General features: G+C 33.8%; 1 protein-coding gene across 2 annotated transcripts in view; it reads right to left on the bottom strand.

Moving 5' to 3' along the window:
* Window positions 1-18,879, bottom strand: part of OXR1 (oxidation resistance 1) — a 507,670-nt gene that overhangs the window by 19,146 nt on the left and 469,645 nt on the right. For both annotated transcript variants that reach the window (XM_066379348.1, XM_066379349.1), the window contains one exon: window positions 17,877-18,039. In XM_066379348.1, the coding sequence (XP_066235445.1) occupies window positions 17,877-18,039 (163 nt within the window). The remainder of the gene's footprint in view (window positions 1-17,876; window positions 18,040-18,879) is intronic.

Genomic DNA, 18,879 nt, shown 5'->3' with positions numbered 1-18,879 from the left:
CCAATAAAAATCCCACCAAGTCATTTTGTGAACATAGGCAAACTGATCACATTTAAAGTTTATATGAAAAGATACCAATGCCAACACAATTATAAAGAAAAATAAAAAAATTGGACTTTTTTTAGTGAATTTCATTAGTGAAATTGACACTATTCAACTACAAAACTTACTATAAAGGTACAGTAGTAATCAAACTGTGATAATGGCCAAAGAACAGACAAACAGATCAATGCAACAAAACAGCACAAAGAAATAGATTCACACAATTGATATTTGACAAAGAAGTAAAAATATATTTAAAAAAAAAGATGGTCTTTGGTCCTTGCCAGATGGCTCAGTGGTAGAGCACTGGCCCGGCATGTGGATGTCCTGGATTCAGTTCCCAGTCAGGGCACACAGGAGAAGCAACCATCTGCTTCTCCACCCCTCCCCCTTCTCTGTCTCTCTCTCTTCTCCTCCCACAGCCATGGCTCGATTGGTTTATGTGGTCCCTGGGTGCTGAGGATGGCTTAGAGGAGCCTAGGCTCAGGTGCTAAAAATAGCTTAGTTGCAAGCATGACCCCAGATGGGCAGAACATTGGCCCAGACAAGGGTTGCTGGGTGGATCCTGGTTGGGGCACATGCAGTCATCTGTCTCTATCTTTACTCCTTTCACTTGGAAAAGCAGAAAATGAAAAAAAAATGATGGTTTTCACCATATTGTGCTAAAATTGAACATTCATATGCAAAAATGTTAATCTACATAATGACCTTATACTTTGCACAAAAATTAACTCAAAGTGGATTATAGACCCAAATATAAAATGCAAAGCTATAAAACTCCTAAAAGATTAAAAAAATATCTGCTTTGAGACACTTTTAAAAGAATGAAAAATCTCCCAACCACAGACTGGGAGAAAATCTTTGCAAAATACATTATCTGATAAAAATGTTATACAAAAATATAGTATACAAAGAACTCTTACAACACAATAAGAACTATTTTAATCAGATTATGAACTAAAGATCTGAACAGACACCTCACTAAAGAAGATATACAGATGGTAAATAAGAATATTTATTGTATTATCATGTTATCAGGGAATTACAAGTTAAAATAACAATGGATATCACTACATATCTATTGAGAATGGCTAAAATCAAAAAAGCACCATCAAATGTGGGTGAGGATGTAAAGTAACAGGAACTTATTCATTGTTGGTACAGTGCAAAATGGTACATCCACTTTGGAAAACAGTTTGGAAATTTCTTATTAAACTAAAAATACTTTTCTCATACAATTCAGCACCTGCATTCCTTTGGTATTCACCGGAATAAGTTGAAAACTTATGTCTACACAATATGGGTCAAAATTGGAAGTAATCAAATGCCCTCCATTTGGTTAACAAATAAACTATGGTACATTCAGAAAATGAAATATTAAGAGTCAGCACAATAAATAAATGAGCTATTAACCCATGAAAAGTCAGAAAGGAACCTTTAATGTATCTTACTACATAAAAGAACCCAATCTGAAAGGCTACATGATTCCAACTATATGAAACTACAGAAAAAGCAAAACTATAGAAACAGTAAAAAGGTCAGTGGTTACCAGGTGTAATACTGGATGAACAAATAGACTAAGAAGCACAGAGAATTTTCAGGACAGTGAAACTACACTGTATCATTCTATAATGACAGATACACTTCATTCCATAGAATGCACAATACAAAGACTAACCCCTAATGTAAATTATGAATATGGGTGATAATAATGTATAATATTAGTTCATCAACTGTAACAAATTCACACTAACACAAGATGTAAATAATAGAAGTATTGTGTTGGGGGAAAAGAGGGCATATGGAAACTCTATACTTTCTATTCATCTTTTCTGTAAGTCTAAGCTACTCTAAAAAATAAAATCTATTAATTAAAAAAAAAACAGGCAGGGAAATAATCATCATAAAATACCGGTAGGTGTTTACCAATTTGGGGGAGACATGAGATAAGGTAGGGAAAGACCACAAAGGCTGATGCAATTACATTGGTAATGTTCTAGTTCTTAAGTAGGGTGGTAGGATCACAGATTGTTATTTTGTTATATCTCATAACTTGCATATGCAATAAGCATGCTTTTCAACTACTAAGCAAATAAAGAAAAATATTATACAATGAATATATGTGTATATGTCCTCCTTTCATGAATATGTGACTAGAAAGGTAAGGGTGTTTTACATACAATAAGGTATATATAAATAACAGTTAATAAACTTCCTGTGAATACATTCTATAGGTAGGTAACATAGTATAGCAGAAAGAATACTGGGTTTGGGTTTAGACCTCTGCTTTAATTCTGACTGAGCTCTTTGTTAGTTGTGTGAACTTGAGTAAACACATTTAATCTCTCCATTTCTGATTTTTAATGGAAATAATCATACTTTAAGCATTTTATGAGGAATAAATGCCATGTAAGATATATATAAAATACTGATAATTAAATATATAACACAAATGTTAATTCATTTCTAGTTACAGTTTGAAATTTTTAAGAAAGAGTACGTAAAGAGTTTAATGGCACAGGCTAGAGCCAGAATGCTTAGACACGAACCACAGCTGTGACCTTTACTGGGTTTAGTATGACTGCTTTAGGCCTGTCTCATAAGATGGAGATGATAGTAGCAATATTTCACAGGGTAAGAATTAAATAAAATAAATCATGTTAAAAATAACACAATATCATCAAAAGTGCACAGTGTTAGTAGAAATACTTATTTTTATCATTACTATAATAATCATATTGAGCTGAGGGCACTGGAAAAGTCTTTTTAGTAATTACCTCTTCTTAAAATCCTATGAATTGATTCTTACACAGATATAAGTAATTCATCAGAAGAGCTTTTTCCTGAGTTTTCAAATATGAAAGCCCCCCCCAACAACAACAAAAAAACCTGCCTTGTCATAAAAAAGTCTAAATACAAAAAAATGGTAAATTAGTGGAGTATGGATGCAGATGGAGATCAAACAATGTTGCTATTTAGTGATTTGTTTCTTTAATTTGATTAACCCTAAATCATTATTATAAAATAGGGTTGTCGATTTTAAGCAAATGACAATTTGACAGCCACTAAAAAGGCAGAATATAGTAAATGGGTATAACAAATATATAAACAGTTACAAGTAAATAATCAGAAGATTAAAGTTTAGGTGGTTTGTCAAAATAAACTCTAAGACACCCTTAAAAAATAAAAATTTAAGAAGGTAAGCATGCTTAGTAAATATGGTTCTCACTATAAAGCCAATGGCAAAGTTCTAACTTCCACGTGTTTTGGGCATATTCTGCTTATTAGTTAATGTCTTTGAGCCTTAACACATACATAAAATAAACAGTATCTCTGATTAGCACACAGGGTTACTGTAAGGTCAAATATGATACAACATGCAAGAGCATTTAGAAAGCTCTCATGGTTTACATAAAAATGGCCACATTAGTATTAACTACAAGATTTAGTTCTTCACTTAGGTCTATACTATTCTGCTAATCAGTTGACTACTGATAGAAAGAATTGTAAAAAGCTGAATACAATGTACAAAAATGAGACATTTTACTTGTTCTTCTCCTAGAAGAATCATTTCTATTTCAGTTTTAAAGCAGAAGAGCCCCTTGGCAGGTGAAATCTTACAGGAAATCTCAATCTACAGAACAAGTAAAAGAATTGCTAATTTTTTTTTTTTTTTTTTTTTTTTTTTTTTTTTTAGCGAGACAGAAACAGAGAGAGTGACAGACAGGGGCAGACAGACAGGAAGGGAGAGAGACGAGAAGCATCAGTTCTTCTTCGCAGCTCCTTAGCTGTTCACTGATTGCTTTCTCATATGTGCCTTGACCGGGTGTGGGGGTGTGGGGGGGAGCTGCATCCGAGTCCCAAGTCAGTGGCCCCTTGCTGAAGCCAGCGACCTTTTGGTTCAAGCCAGTGATCATAGAGTAATGTCTATGATCCCACGCTCAAGCTGGATTAGCTCACACTTAAGCCGGTGACCTCAGGGTTTTGAATCTGGGTCCTCTGTGTCCCAGGCCGACGACACTCTATCCACTGCACCACCGCCTGGTCAGGCAAGAATTGCTAACCTTTTAATCCTTATTTATTAAGCCTTTCTCTTGCTCTACAGTTCCTAGGATATATATTCTAAAACACAAAAAGCAGGACCTAGTTTGTCTACACATGAAAACACATTATACTGTACTGTACAATTTTAGTCAATTCTCAAAGGCGTCCTAGTGAGGTCAAGAATGTGCTGGGGTCAATCTGTTTCTGTGCTCCATGACAGCTTAGTTCAGTAACCACTCTATACCTGTTTCCATGTCTTTAAAATAGGGAGCAATACTACAGACTCTGCAAAGTTATTGCGAGGATTAAGTAATACCTATAAACCATATATATGGCAGAGCTAAAGACCAGTGAGAAGTATGCTCTCATACCTGATAGATCACATTAACAACTTCCTATAAGGTTGATCAAGAATTAGGGAGTGTAATAAATGTGATGTGTATTATAATGATCTATAAATTATAAACACCCATAATTTATTTTGCTTGTATGTAAAATAAATTAAATTATATTAAAGTTTTAGCAAGCTAATGATGTTTACTCTCATTGCAAATCAAAAAATACATGAATAGTTTCACTGTTCTTGGTTTAAAAAAAAACTGTTAAGTGGCTATTCTGAAAATTCTGATCACAATTTTAACCAGTTCAATCATTTCAGATTCCTAAATCCTGATATGCTGATGTATTATAGAAACAAAACCTTGAAATCACTCACTTAAAAATAAAAGGAAATAATGAAGTGCTGTTAAGCCCAATTAAAAGATAAAACTGATTAAAGTCATGTTGATATTTTTACATGCTTAACATGTAAGGGACACAAGCTGTTTTGGGGGCATCTTCCAAAGTCACTCCTCGTTCTAACAATATAGCTAGCCTTATTTAAATCATTTACAATTACAGTAAAAATAAAATTAACATTCATAAGACAAGATATAAACCTGAATCACCACAGAAAGAATAACTGGCAATACATTTCTAATAAATAATGCCCTCATATTTATACTAAGAAATAACTAGGATTCCTAGATAGTAAAGCTGACTGAGATTTTTCTTTACTAGAGTATCATTTAAAGTTTGGTATTAGGTAGCACTGCTTGAAACTTTTTGGATAGTTTCAGAAAGCCTTTTTTCAGAGTGCTAAACTGAGTCTCAATACACAATATTCTCAATGTATTCAGTTTGGGATCCAGTTAATAAAAATTAAAGTTAAGTCACACTAATTGTTCTACTCTATTTTTAAGCAAGAAAAAAATTCTGAATATTTTCTTACAAACTTAAGCTTAAAAAAATTTTTAGGCAGCAATAAAGATTTGGTAACTACTGCTTACAGAGAATAAAAACACCAAACACTTTTAACAAACAAAACTACACTTTTATTCATTTCCTTTTTTGAAGATATTTAGGATTAGCAGTAATAACTTAAAGGTACTTTTCTGTAATTATACAATTTTGTTTTTTATGAATATTCTCTATGCTTAAACTTTCAGAAATTGTATAATCTTGCATGTCAACATAAAAGGACTAGTAAATACAGAAATTGAAATCATTGACTAAGATTTACCAGAGTATACTTATGATTAAGTGGTTGATGTCTTCTCCCTTTCTTCCCATACCAGAGACGAGACATTTCTTTCCAGGGCAAATTAAGTTACATCAGATCTTGTAAGAACTGTTTGAAAAAGCATTCTTCCTCTGTCAAAGATAAATTTCCAGCACAAGAGCCCTTCCTACTATAGTGACAAAACAGTTTGCTAGAGACAAAGATTTGATTGACAATACAGAGAGCTAATCACTAAGTAGAATACACTGCAAAGAGAGTCCTGAGTGGAGACTGTAAAGCTGGGGAGGGAAGACAAGGTTTCCCATATTTAAGTTTGGTTGCGCTGTACCCAAATGTGCAAAGAAAGGACTCAAAAGTTTAAAGACACAGTGCATGTATTTTCAAAAACCAAGTACACTAAGAAACATACTAAAAATATCTTAGTCATAAAAAAGGAATAAATAGTTGCCAGGGTCCCTCCCAAAGTACACAAGTGATTTCAATTAACGTTTTGTTTGTCCATAATTATACATTCTATTCTTTATATCAAAGAATCCTACAAAATTTCACCTTTTATATGGGCATTTTTTAAACAAAAAGATGTTCTCTGAGGACCCTTCAACCCTCAAATCTCATAGGATGACTATATAAAAAACATAGTACAAATAAATCCTACACAAATATTCAAAGTAACCTATAAATTCCTGTCACACAGTCCATTTTTAAATTTTATTTCCTAACATTTACTTTCTTGAAAAAGTACTTCTACATACCAGCATTATGTTACGAAGCAATACTTCACTAACCAGCAGAATGCTCAATATAACCAAAGAAATAAAATTTTAAGATTTAAATATCATTAAAGCTATAAACTAAAATTATCCAGTGCTAAATTTTAATTAGACTATCAGTGTCACAATACCTGTAGGTTTCTTCCATTTTAAGCTGAACCTAATCCTCCCCCTTTCCCTTGTGTATGTGTACACACAATACTGTGTATACACAATGACACCCTTCACACACACACCACTGCACCACACACACTTACCCACACCTCCTTCCTCCACATTCAAGCATGTGCAGGCACAGGAGAGGGCACACTCCACACTGAACATCCTCCCTTCCGGATACACCAGCCAACTCCCCTGCCCCCATGTCGCCAACCAGCCCCACCACACCTACCCTAAGATCTCTGTCCCACAGGCTCTCATAGGCTATAACCATCTCCACATGGGCGTTCGACAGAGTCCCATTAGGCATCAACCTCCTTCATCACTGCGCTCTCCCTACACATACCAACAACATCACATAATTTAATGGCAGTGGGGTGCCATTTTGAAAACTTATTCATTATCTATAGCCAGATTTTCTAAGCTTAAAAATATTATATGTGTACCAAAATGTGGTCTAAATGAGATTTTTAAACACACACATAACAAGCATAGGAGAGAGCTTATTTTGTTGGTTGTCTACTCAACATACATCCCCACAGATTCTTCTAGTACAGCTTTGATTCTGCTCAGGTATCCTTTCAGTCACGTGTTTCTCAGAAGCCTGTGTCCACGACTGGATAGGATGTGTCCTACAGATTTAAACCAGTGGCTTTCAAAGTTTAGCCTGCATCAGTCACCTGGAGCATTTGCTAAGCTACAAATGCTGGGCTTCAAAACTAGTTTCTGATTAAGCAGATTGGAATGGGGTATGAGAATGTGACTTTAAAACAAATTCTAGATGTTGTTGCTGCTGTTGGTGGTCCAGGGACCATACTTTAAAAAACAACTAAACCACAGTGAGGTATCACCTCTCATCTATCAGTTTATAATGGCTATTATAAAAAAAGCCAGGAAACAACAAGTGTTGGTGAGGATGTGGAGAAAAGGGAACCCTTGTATAATATTGGTAGAAACGTAAACTGGTACAGCTTCTATAGAAAACAGTATGGAAGTTCCTCAAAAATTTAAAATATAACTACTATATGATCTAGCAATTCCACTTCTGAGTAAATTTATTCAAAGAAAACAAACACTAATTCAAAAAGATACAAGCACCCCAAGCTCACTGAAGTATTCCTGATTTACAATAGCCAAGACATACAATGAAATATTATCTAGCTGTAAAAAAGAATAAAATGTTGCCATTTGTGACATGAATATACCTTGAGGGCATTATGCCAAGTGAAATAATCAGCCAGAGGGAGACAAATTCTATATGATGTCACTTATATGTGGAATTCAAAACAACCACCACCACCCAAAAAAAAATCCCCCAAAACAAAACAAAAACAAGCTCATACATAAAGATTATAGATTGGTGGTTGCCAAAAAGGTAGACAAAATGATTGAAGGAGGTCAAAAAGTACAAACTTCCAGTTATAAAGTAAGTCATGAAGATATAATGTATAGCATGATAACTATAGTTAATAATACTGTACTGCATATTTAAAAGTTGCTAAGATCTTACAAGTCCTCATCATAAGAAAAAATTATTTTTTTCTTAACTATGTATGGTGACAAATGTCAACTAGACTTATTGCAATGATCATTTGACATGTATATAAACATCAAATCATTATGTTGTACACCTGAAACTCATTTTATGTCAATTACAACAAAATGATTTTTATGTTTGTTGAAGCCAAGTGCTTTCTAATTAATACACATATTATTTAGCAAACATAAAATTAGCTCAGCAAACCTCCTTCTTGCCTTTTTTTTTTCATAATGTTTAGAAACATAATGCTAGGCCATGGAAATTTGTCTAGACATCCCAAAGCTTGAGGCAGATGTCAACTTACCATTAGTATAAAATACAGACTACAACATGAAGCACTTTGAAAAGCATAACTTGTTTAAAGATTGAACATAATCTGTTCTTGTAATTCAGATATCCAATTTAATAATCATTTTTTCCTCTACTTTCTTTATTGGGGCTAAAATTATTGAATTACTTTATATACTTGTCACAAAAATTAGGGGATATTTTATCCCTTCATATTCATTTTGAAATATCCCCTAATTTTTGTGAGCAGTATATCTGATTTCGAGTTAGAAGTGGTCTACTAGAAGAAGCAATAATACATAATATTTCAAGTCATAAAATAGTCTGTCATTCATTCATCTTGTCTCTTCTCAATCTATATTAAAGAACATTTTGGGTTTTTAATGAAAAGTTTATAGCCCATAACTTTTGGGTAGTAACTGAGGAAGAATACTGACAAGAAAAGCAAGGCATTGGTTCAAAACTTTCCTGAGGTAGGTAACATCCTCACTTAACATTATTAGTAGTTTAAAAAAAACATATTAGGCATGATTCTGGGTGCTTAAATGTTAATAAGAGAAAATATACAAACAGCCTGGAAGTAGAATTCTGCTGCACAACCTAGTGCCTATAACAACACTGTATTGTATACTTCCAAATTTGCTAAGAGGGTATAAGTCTTATTATAAGTTAAGTGTTATTATAAAATAATAATAAAGAGGATGGGAAGATTTGGAGTTGATGAAAATGTTTATGGCACAGGTTATAGTAATGATTTCAGGGATGCATACTTGTCTCCAAACTCATTGAGTGTATGTATTAAATATGCATAGCTTTTTGTTTGTCAATTATATCTCAAGAATGTGATTTAAAAAATACTCAATATAGATATATTATATAACAATTTATATTTACTCATAAATTCTAATTCTTTTAATGCTTTTGACTTCTCCCGTTTTCAGAATTGAATTTCTTCTGCAGTTATGATTTATAATACTAGGTAATTCAATCAATGTAAAAATTACTTTAATTGCCTTTATCTGAGAAATGTGACCTCACCCTATTTCTGACTTAGACATAAAGACTACTTTTTAAAATTTTATTTAGACAATTAATTTTAATGGAATGACACTGATCAATTAGAGTACATAGATTCAGAGAAAACATCTCCAGATCATTTTGACAACTGATTATGTTGTATACCCATCACCCAAAGTCAAATAGTCCCCTTTCACCTTTTATTTGGTTTTCTTTAAAGACTACTTTCATTTTGAACAAAATCAATTCTGTATGGAGTTTGCTGTGTAGCTGAGAAGAGATAAGGAATGTTTTGTTTCATATATTGACTCAATTTTAATTTTGGTATTACTTGCGCTTTAATTAAAAATATATATGTTTAATAAAATGAATACCAGAATACTCATATCTGGCAGCTTAAGAAATAAAATATTTACCAAACAGTTGAAACCTCCTGATACTGCTGCTTCTTAGAAATTGCAGCAATACCAAATTGTTGCATAAGTCTTCTCTGAGTAACCTAATATAAACAGCCATGGCAATAAAACTCTGCCTAATTAACATCAATTAAGAAAGCAAATAGGACTCCAAATGATAATTACCACATAGCGGTAGAAAATCAAATCTAATAAAGACATAACATGATAAATTTTATGGCCCAAAATGCTAATATTAGGTTAAATATTTCATATTCATAAATTAAAATGGAGAACACTTAAAAAGTAATATTGAAATGGAAAAGTCTATAAATGATTTAAAGTTATCTAAGCCAGAAAGTAGATTCTAAAATATGTTGCTCACAAAAATTAGAGGATATTTCAAAATGAATATGAAGCTACAAAATATTCCCTAATTTTTTGAGCAGTGTATTTTGAGTAAGTATAAAATCTATGCACAGATTTACAAAACAAGCAGTTCACATATTTATTTACACTTACACTTAAAACTGAATAACTAAACTTTGAGAAAACATGAGTAAAGTCAAGCACCTCAAAATGAACAAGTCATCTCAGAAACCAGAACTCAAATGGAACCTATTTTTATTAAACTACTTTGGCAAGGGTAAGAAGTGGGAAGTAAGCCAGAACAATGTTCTTCTAATACCAGTCATTACTCTTGTAAAGAAAAAATACTAATATGCTAGGTGATCTACTGACATATAATCTTGGTAAAGTCATAATTTAAAATGTAATCAACAAGCATAAACCTAGGAGGTAAACTTCTAAGTAAATCAAAGCTAATTTAATAAAATCAATTTCTTTCTTGTTTTATTTATCATCCCAGTAGCACTAGATGTTTTAAAAATAAGTAGGTTTTGGCCTGACCTGTGGTGGCGCAGTGGATAAAGCGTCAACCTGGAAACGCTGAGGTTGCCGGTTCAAAACCCTGGGCTTGCCTGGTCAAGGCACATATGGGAGTTGATGCTTCCTGCTCCTCCCCCCTTCTCTCTCTCTCTCTCTCTCTCTCCTCTCTATAATAAATAAATAAAATCTTAAAAAAAAAAAGTAGTTTCACATATGAAAGATATTGAACTAAAAAGTGGTATAAAATTAACTTTAGGGATGGAAAAAAAACTCATAAAATCTTTTCTGCCTGCTCTTACCCCAAAAGGAGTGAAATTCAAGCCAAAGAAAGTGGGACAACAAGCAATTTTAGCTTTAAAAGCTCCACTTTTAAGGCCTGTGTCATCAAGCAGCAAGGCTTGCACACTCAACTTGGGATTGAAGATGACACAGCTCAAAGGGACCAGTAATGTGCCATGATACCACCTAGTGACAGAATACAATTGACCTGTTATACTGTACCATCATGGTAAGACATTCAAAAATTCTTTTTATATTATATCAGATAAATTGAGAAGATGAATGCAAAATTCATATGAATTTTAAAGGTAAAAAAGGTTTCAAAGATATTTCAGGCTACTGCTTTAGATTATACCACTGGACTCGTGAGTTCTTGTCAAGTATACCAACTTTAAAGACTATCTGATGAACAAGGTCAAGTGGAACAGATTAAGAAAGCCCAGCCTGGCATGTGTACTAAGAGGTACTACAACAAGGATAGGGAAATTAAGATGTGACACTGTTCCTTAGGCCCATAAGGGAGTTAAGCCTGAAGTAACTGTATCAGCAAAAAACGTGATTTTAAAAATGAAGGCACAATGATTAAAGAAACCTTTCTTCACAGTGAATCAACTTTATATTTTGGTTTACAGGTGCAACACCAGAAAAAGTGGAATATTTTGAAAAATGTTTTATGCAGTGTAAGTTGCATGACACAGACTTGAAAATTTCACTATATTGTGATCAACAGAGTCTGAAAGACTCTTCCAGTGTCAGCACTGAGTAGTGAATGCACACCTGAGGTGGTGGCATGGCGCACACTATGCTGTACTCGTATCGGAACTTCACAGTGAGGAGCTGTAAAGGATACTGATAATGAGGTCTCACCCCCAGTGATTCTGATTTAATCGGTCTGAAGTCATGTGAGCTTGAGCTATAAGATTTTTAAAAGTTGTCCCAGGTGATTTCAAGTTGCTACCAAGCCTAACATGGTGGCGCAGTGGAGAGAGCATTCTCCTGGAACACTGAGGTAACCAGTTCAAGACCGTGGGCTTGCCCGGTCAAGGCATGCACAACAAGCAAGAGGCAAGCAATGAAGAATTAAAGAGCAGCAACTACGAGTTGATGCTTCTCACTACCCCCTCCTCTCTCTGTAAAATTAATTCAATAAATCTTTAAAAAAACAGATGAAAGTGCTTCACAGGTAGAGAACTTGGTGTGTTAAAAAGACTATGGGTTCTGAATTGCAGACTAACTACTACAATTTACTCATATAAGAAGTAAATTTTCAGCCAAATAAGAAACAAGCTTAGAGGAATTATCTGTATAATAAAGGTGATAGTCTACACCAGTGGTGGTCAACCTGTTCCCTATCGCCCACTAGTGGGCGTTCCAGCTTTCATGGTGGGCGGTAGTGGAGCAACCAAAGTATAAATAAAAAGATAGATTTAACTATAGTAAGTTGTTTTATAAAGATTTATTCTGCCAAACTTAGTGAAAATCCAACATAAAGTTTGTAGTAATTATTATTATACGCTTTAACTTGCTGTAACTGCTTTATAAATTTTATAAAGTAAAGTTACTTCCCTACTTTATAAATCACCATTACTGTTTTAACCGGTGGGCAGTTAGAAAATTTTACTACTAACAGAGATACAAAAGTGGGTGGTAGGTATAAAAAGGTTGACTACTCCTGGTCTACGCCTAAATGGGTTCTTCCAGATGTGAACTAGAAGTCACAAGAAATTCAAGGGAGAAGAACATATTAATAACACTGTGGGAATGCAATCAGCAAAATCCAGACTGTGGGACATTCTATAGGAGAACTAAAATTACATAGAAAAAAAGCAAAGCAAAGCAGTGGAGGAAGAATCTACATTTACAGTGACTTAAGAGACATTAACTAATTGAAACATTTGGATCTTAGTCAATCCTGATTCAAATAACAAACTGCAAAAACATATTCATATTATAATGTATTTTAAACACTACTATGACATTTAAAGAATGTAAAATGCAAATTCATTATACTATTCATTTCTATTTTTGTTTATTTATTAAATCAAAGCACTATCAGAAAACAGCAGGTGTCAATAGGCATCTTTCCCCATCTTTCCCTCAGAACCTTCCTGATACTTTATTGAAATGCCATTACAGCTCTTTCTTTTCCAGTGAAATCCATAAAAACAATCCCCATCAAAAATAAAAAAGTAACACGTTATTTATTTATTGTGACAGAGGCAGAGAGAGAGACAGAGAGAGGGACAGATAGGGACAGACAGATAGGAAGGGAGAAAGATAAGAAGCATCAATTTTTAGTTGTGGCACTTCAGTTGTTCATTGATTGTTTACTCATATGTGCCTTGACCAGGGGCTATAGCAGACCGAGTGACCCCTTGCTCAAACCAGATGAGCCCACGCTCAAGCCAAGGACCTCGGGGTTTTGAACCTGGGTCCTCCACGTCCCAGTCCCACACTCCATCCACTGCACCACTGCCTGGTCTAGCAAAAAGTAACATTTTTTAAAAACAAAGCCTCACATAAAACATTATCCACACTTCACATGCTGTTTTCCTATCATTGGATACTGCCAGAAACCAGAGGAAAAGATCCTATAAGTAGTTCCTTTTCAGTGGCAAGGTAAGGTTATTAAATTCCCAATAGAAGAATTCATAATTAACAAACTTAAGATACTATGGTTTTAAAAAAAACACACACACCAAAGAACAAGGTAAGCTGATGTCTTCTCCTAATGATATTTATATGGACTAAATAGAACAGTAAAAAGCATATATTAAATAAAATAAATCTCATACACATCTTGAGTTATATGTACAGAACTGCTCTGATTCTTTCTCCTAATAGTCAAGAATCTTAGTTCTGATGTATCATTAGGGGTTCTTACAATTGGTCTAACCTTACTTAATAAACACAGGTTTCTGTTGCTCTCACCTCTCTCTGGAATTCACTCTACAAATAAATCTCTTATATTGATCTCCTTTCCTCCTTCCTTTTCTCATCACTTCGAATTCTGATATTCCAGCCTTTCCGAATTAGCTCCAATAAGATTGCCTTTCAATTTGTATATTTTGGAAATTAAATCATTTCAAATATTATAGTTTTTTTTTTTTTTTTTGCAATCTCAAGTGCACATTTTAGTAATTTGGGATGTCACAGTTCATGAATGCTTTGACACATTTTAAGGTAATGATGAGGATAGTATAGGATCCATTACAAGTTAATAAATAGTGGAAGTACCAAAAAAAAAAAAAATAATCCTGAAAAACAGATTATAAAGGAAGATAATTGATGCACCCTAGAAGGAAGAATTGCCCAACAGTCATCCTAAAATGAACAGTGTTGCCCTTTTAAGTAAAAAACAAAACAAAACCAAAAAAACCCTCCCTACATTTGAATACATTAAAGCAGAACTAAGAATAGTAGAAAACGTAAAATGAGAGAAGCTAAAATGTCAGTGAATTCCAACTTCCAGAGTCTATGGCTTTATGACAAAGTATTTACTACAACTGACATAAAAACTTACTTTAGGATATAGACCAATTTTGAAAGGTGAGTAGAAGTTTTATTACTGATTCTAATATATGCCCAAATTTATTCATTAATTGATAAGGATTTATTTAGAATAAATTATACAGGGTGGGGTAAAAGTAGGTTTATAGTTGTATGTGATAGTTAATTCTTGTTAACTATTGTATTATTTTCCATATGAACAACTGTAAACCTACTTTTGCCCCCCTCCGCCCACATACCTACACTGCTCTTAGCTCTGAGGGTACAGTATTGTGAGAAACTGCCCTCATGGCGCTTACCCAGGGAGGGAGACAAGTGGGAAACAGAAGAGAAATAGGAGTGGAGGGAAGTTCACCATATACAAAGGTTTCCCCAATGTATAAAATTTTGGTTAGCAATATATTTGTGCCTAACAGACAAGGATAACAAAGATCTAAGTATCAATGAAGTTGAGTAAGAGTGAATATACCAGACAGTTTTAGACAGACTGATAAGCAGCCATAAATCATCATGAATTCTAAGTCATATATTCTCTACCCTAGGAAGAAAAAAACCCTAAAAATACCACTTCAGAGTAGGAAGTACTCTAATTTTATTTAAGTGCTCTAGCCAAATTCCTTTTTCAAATATCATTTTGATAACATTTAAAGTATTTTTTTGTCATTACACATTTGTTCAGACCCACAGAATATATAACACCAGGAGTGAATCTGGTTGGAAAAATAATACTTTTTACATCTTTAGTAACCATTGGGCACTAGATCAGCACTGTACAAGAGAAATACAGGACATAGGCAATTATAGATTTTCTAAAAGCCACAGAAAAAGAGAAAAAAGTAAAATTAATTTTAATATATTTAACCCATGTCCAAAATATTATCATTTCAATATAATACATATAAAAATTAATTTTTTTGTTTCAATTCCAATACAATGTATATTTTATATTTAAAGAGAACATCTCAATTTGAACTAGCCACATTTTAAGTTCTCAATATTCACATGTGGCTAGTGGTAGCTGTATTTATAGGAACTATTATATTTTACACTACAGCACATCTCAATTCAGACACTAAATTTTCACAGAAAATACTTGATTTTATTGAGATCTGGATTTACCTAGAGATCATATTTAGATTTCATAAAATTTATAGTTGAAAAAGTAGATTCATAAGTCCAAGTTGTAAAGTTACCCAAATGAAACAAGTATCAGTTTCTAAAGTTAAATTGATTAAAATAAAAATGAAATAAAATGAACAATTCAGTTTTTTAGTTGTATTAGCCACATTTCAAGTAATCAACAGCCATATGTGGCTAGTGGCTACCATACTGAACAATGCAGCACTGTTTTCTAGGCAATGCAGAAAAAAGCTTTAATTTTTTTCTCTTCCATTTTTTCTTTATTTGAATCAATTCTGGTTAAAAACAGGTGAGGATACATTAGTTTGTTTCTTTAAAAATTATAACACCTGTAGAGCCTTCCACAAAATTTTTTTTTCCTTCCACAAAAATTTAAGGCAGTTCCTTTGAAACAAAGTCCTCAGTAGTCAAATAATCATAATAGTCTATTATTTCCAAAGTTAAACGCTCCAACCGTAGTACAGAGAAAATTCCCAAATCCAAAATTAGTAATGTCACTGCTACCTGATTGTTACAAAATCCAATCTTATTAGCTATGTAATACTTTTTCAAAAAAATTTAAATTCCCTTGGATTCTACCTTCAACTGTTGCTATCTAAGTACAGGTACACATCTTTGATTACCTGGGCTATTTTAAAAGCCTCCTAAAGCTAATTTTAAATACACAGGGATTTTTTTCCATATGTTGACACGTAACTATCACTAGGAATAAAATATAGAACGTCCCCAGTACTCAGTGAAGTTCCCTCCTGCCCCTAGCCACCCAATAACCCCCAGAAAAAGATAGCATGATGGACTTTTGATCAGTTTTGCCCTTCTGAACTCTATAAAAATGGAATTATATAGTATATACTCTTTTTTTGTCTGGCTTGGATTCTTTTTTTTTTTTTTTGTATTTTTCTGAAGCTGGAAACGGGGAGAGACAGACAGACTCCCGCATGCGCCCGACCGGGATCCACCCGGCACGCCCACCAGGGGGGGGCGCTCTGCCCACCAGGGGGCAACGCTCTGCCGCAACCAGAGCCACTCTAGCGCCTGGGGCAGAGGCCAAGGAGCCATCCCCAGCGCCCGGGCCATCCCTGCTCCAATGGAGCCCTGGCTGCGGGAGGGGAAGAGAGAGACAGAGAGGAAGGAGGGAGGGGGTGGAGAAGCAAATGGGTGCCTCTCCTATGTGCCCCGGCCGAGAATCGAACCCGGGTCCCCCGCACGCCAGGTCGACGCTCTACCACTGAGCCAGCCGGCCAGGGCCTGGCTTGGATTGTTTTAGCAAACATATTATCTGTGAGATTCATCCATGATGTTGCCTATGCCAGCAGATCATTTTTATTGCTATATTATTCAGAATTTTGTGAATATTCCAAAATGTATTTATCCATTCTCCTTCTGATAGGTATTCAGGTTGTTTCCAGTTTGGGGCTATTGTGAATAAAGCTGGTAAGAAAATTAATAACATCCATGAAAGTATTAAAGAACCTAAAATATGTGCTCAATATATGTTAATTCTGTTATTCCATTATATTAAAGTTAAGGGATGGACATATTATACAGAATGGACATTTAAAATCAAGTTCACATTTTAAACAAAAGACATGCCATGTATATCTTCAATCATTATACATGTTAACCACATGCACAATAAATTTATATCACACAAACAACAATAAACATTAACACCACATGGATAACAAAATTTGACCCCATTAACACATTTTAGCATCTGCTCTATATTTTCAAATGCATCTAGAGATTGATCCAGGCAATCACAACAGAAATTAGCACTAGCTTATTTCTCTAGCACTACATTCATGCCAAGATAATGCTTAGGTGTAGTCTATTTGCATGAATGTGTTGCACCTGCTCATATATCAGGTCACAGTAAAATAAAACAGATCTGAAAAAACAGTTTTATAAAAATTAGTATAACAGCATCATTATTCTAAAATGCACTCAATAAGTCATTTTATTGCTGATACACTGCTTCTCCATTTTAAAGCAAAAGAAAAATGACAAATACTAATGAACTAAAGTTATTAATCAGGTTCATTCAATGAACATATATATACACGGACAGTATATATTTCCTTTTTTTTTTAAAGATCTATTTATTGATTTTACAGAAAGAGGAGAGAAACAGAAAAGTGTTCTTTTGTATCAAGATTTTGAGTACTCTCCTGTGCTACCATAAGGCTATAAATTCACACAAAGGAACATGAATAATGAGATCCTCACAGTTTCCTCCTTACCTCCCATTCTCTGGCTGCTGCTTCATTAGTAGAATCTTCACTTGGTTCAGACTCTTCGATCTTTTTTACAACTATAAATCCAGGTTCTCTGGTATATTCACCAGTATCCTCTGCATATATTTCTGGACTCCACTGAATGAAGAAGGCATATAAGTGGTCTGTCCTGTTAGAACAAGTAACTATTAATAACAGACCTAGTACTGTGTGCTTTTAGCTAGAATTACAAAATAGCTGTTAAATATCTTGACAAAACTTGAGAACCTAAAATATACACAGGATATACTATTTTATTTTTTAAAAATAATGAAGTCCACTACTAGGAAAACATTAACTTAAAAAATGTATGTGTTTGTTCTATCAAGTTGTTCCGCAAAAACTAGATTAAGACTTTCCTCAGCATGCTTCTGACTAGCTCAAGTGCTGTCCATGGTAACAGTTTTACTCTTTAAAGCAACTAGTGATTGAAGGGAAACTGAACCCACCATTCTGACATCATTCACACAATTACCCAATTATCTATAATACAAGTAAACAATTTTAAAACTGCCTATTTTGAAACCTGAATATTACAGAGAATTTCTCCAAGCTAAGAGAAATTTAATATGTTTCTTTTAAATAATACCAGGAACACACAGTATATTATTGGTTCAGAGACAGATGATCTAATATTTCAAGTGTCTTTTTCCTCTTTTTCAATTTTGTTTACTATAGTAAAGTCTCTTGTTACAAAAGATAATGAAAACTCAGATAAGCATATTTGAGGGTCAAACGCACATTTCAAATATCCATGTTTTCTTTATTTAGCATGAAAATTGAAAATCGATTATAAAACTCTACTAAGCTACCATATATTAAATTCAATAACAATGGGTCTGGAAATGGTGTCCAATTTAAATTTTTTACAAGTATCATCTCTTATTTGGCAACTAACATATTAAAAGGATGTTTAGTTCCATCTTACAGATAATGTCTCTACCAAAACAGCATTTTGTACTCTCCTGTG

Source organism: Saccopteryx leptura, chromosome 3 (assembly GCF_036850995.1).
Source record: "Saccopteryx leptura isolate mSacLep1 chromosome 3, mSacLep1_pri_phased_curated, whole genome shotgun sequence".
In the NCBI taxonomy this organism is placed as follows: Eukaryota; Metazoa; Chordata; class Mammalia; order Chiroptera; family Emballonuridae; genus Saccopteryx; species Saccopteryx leptura.
The sequence above is the reverse complement of the archived record's forward strand: the minus strand, read 5'-3'. Positions and strand labels throughout refer to the sequence as shown.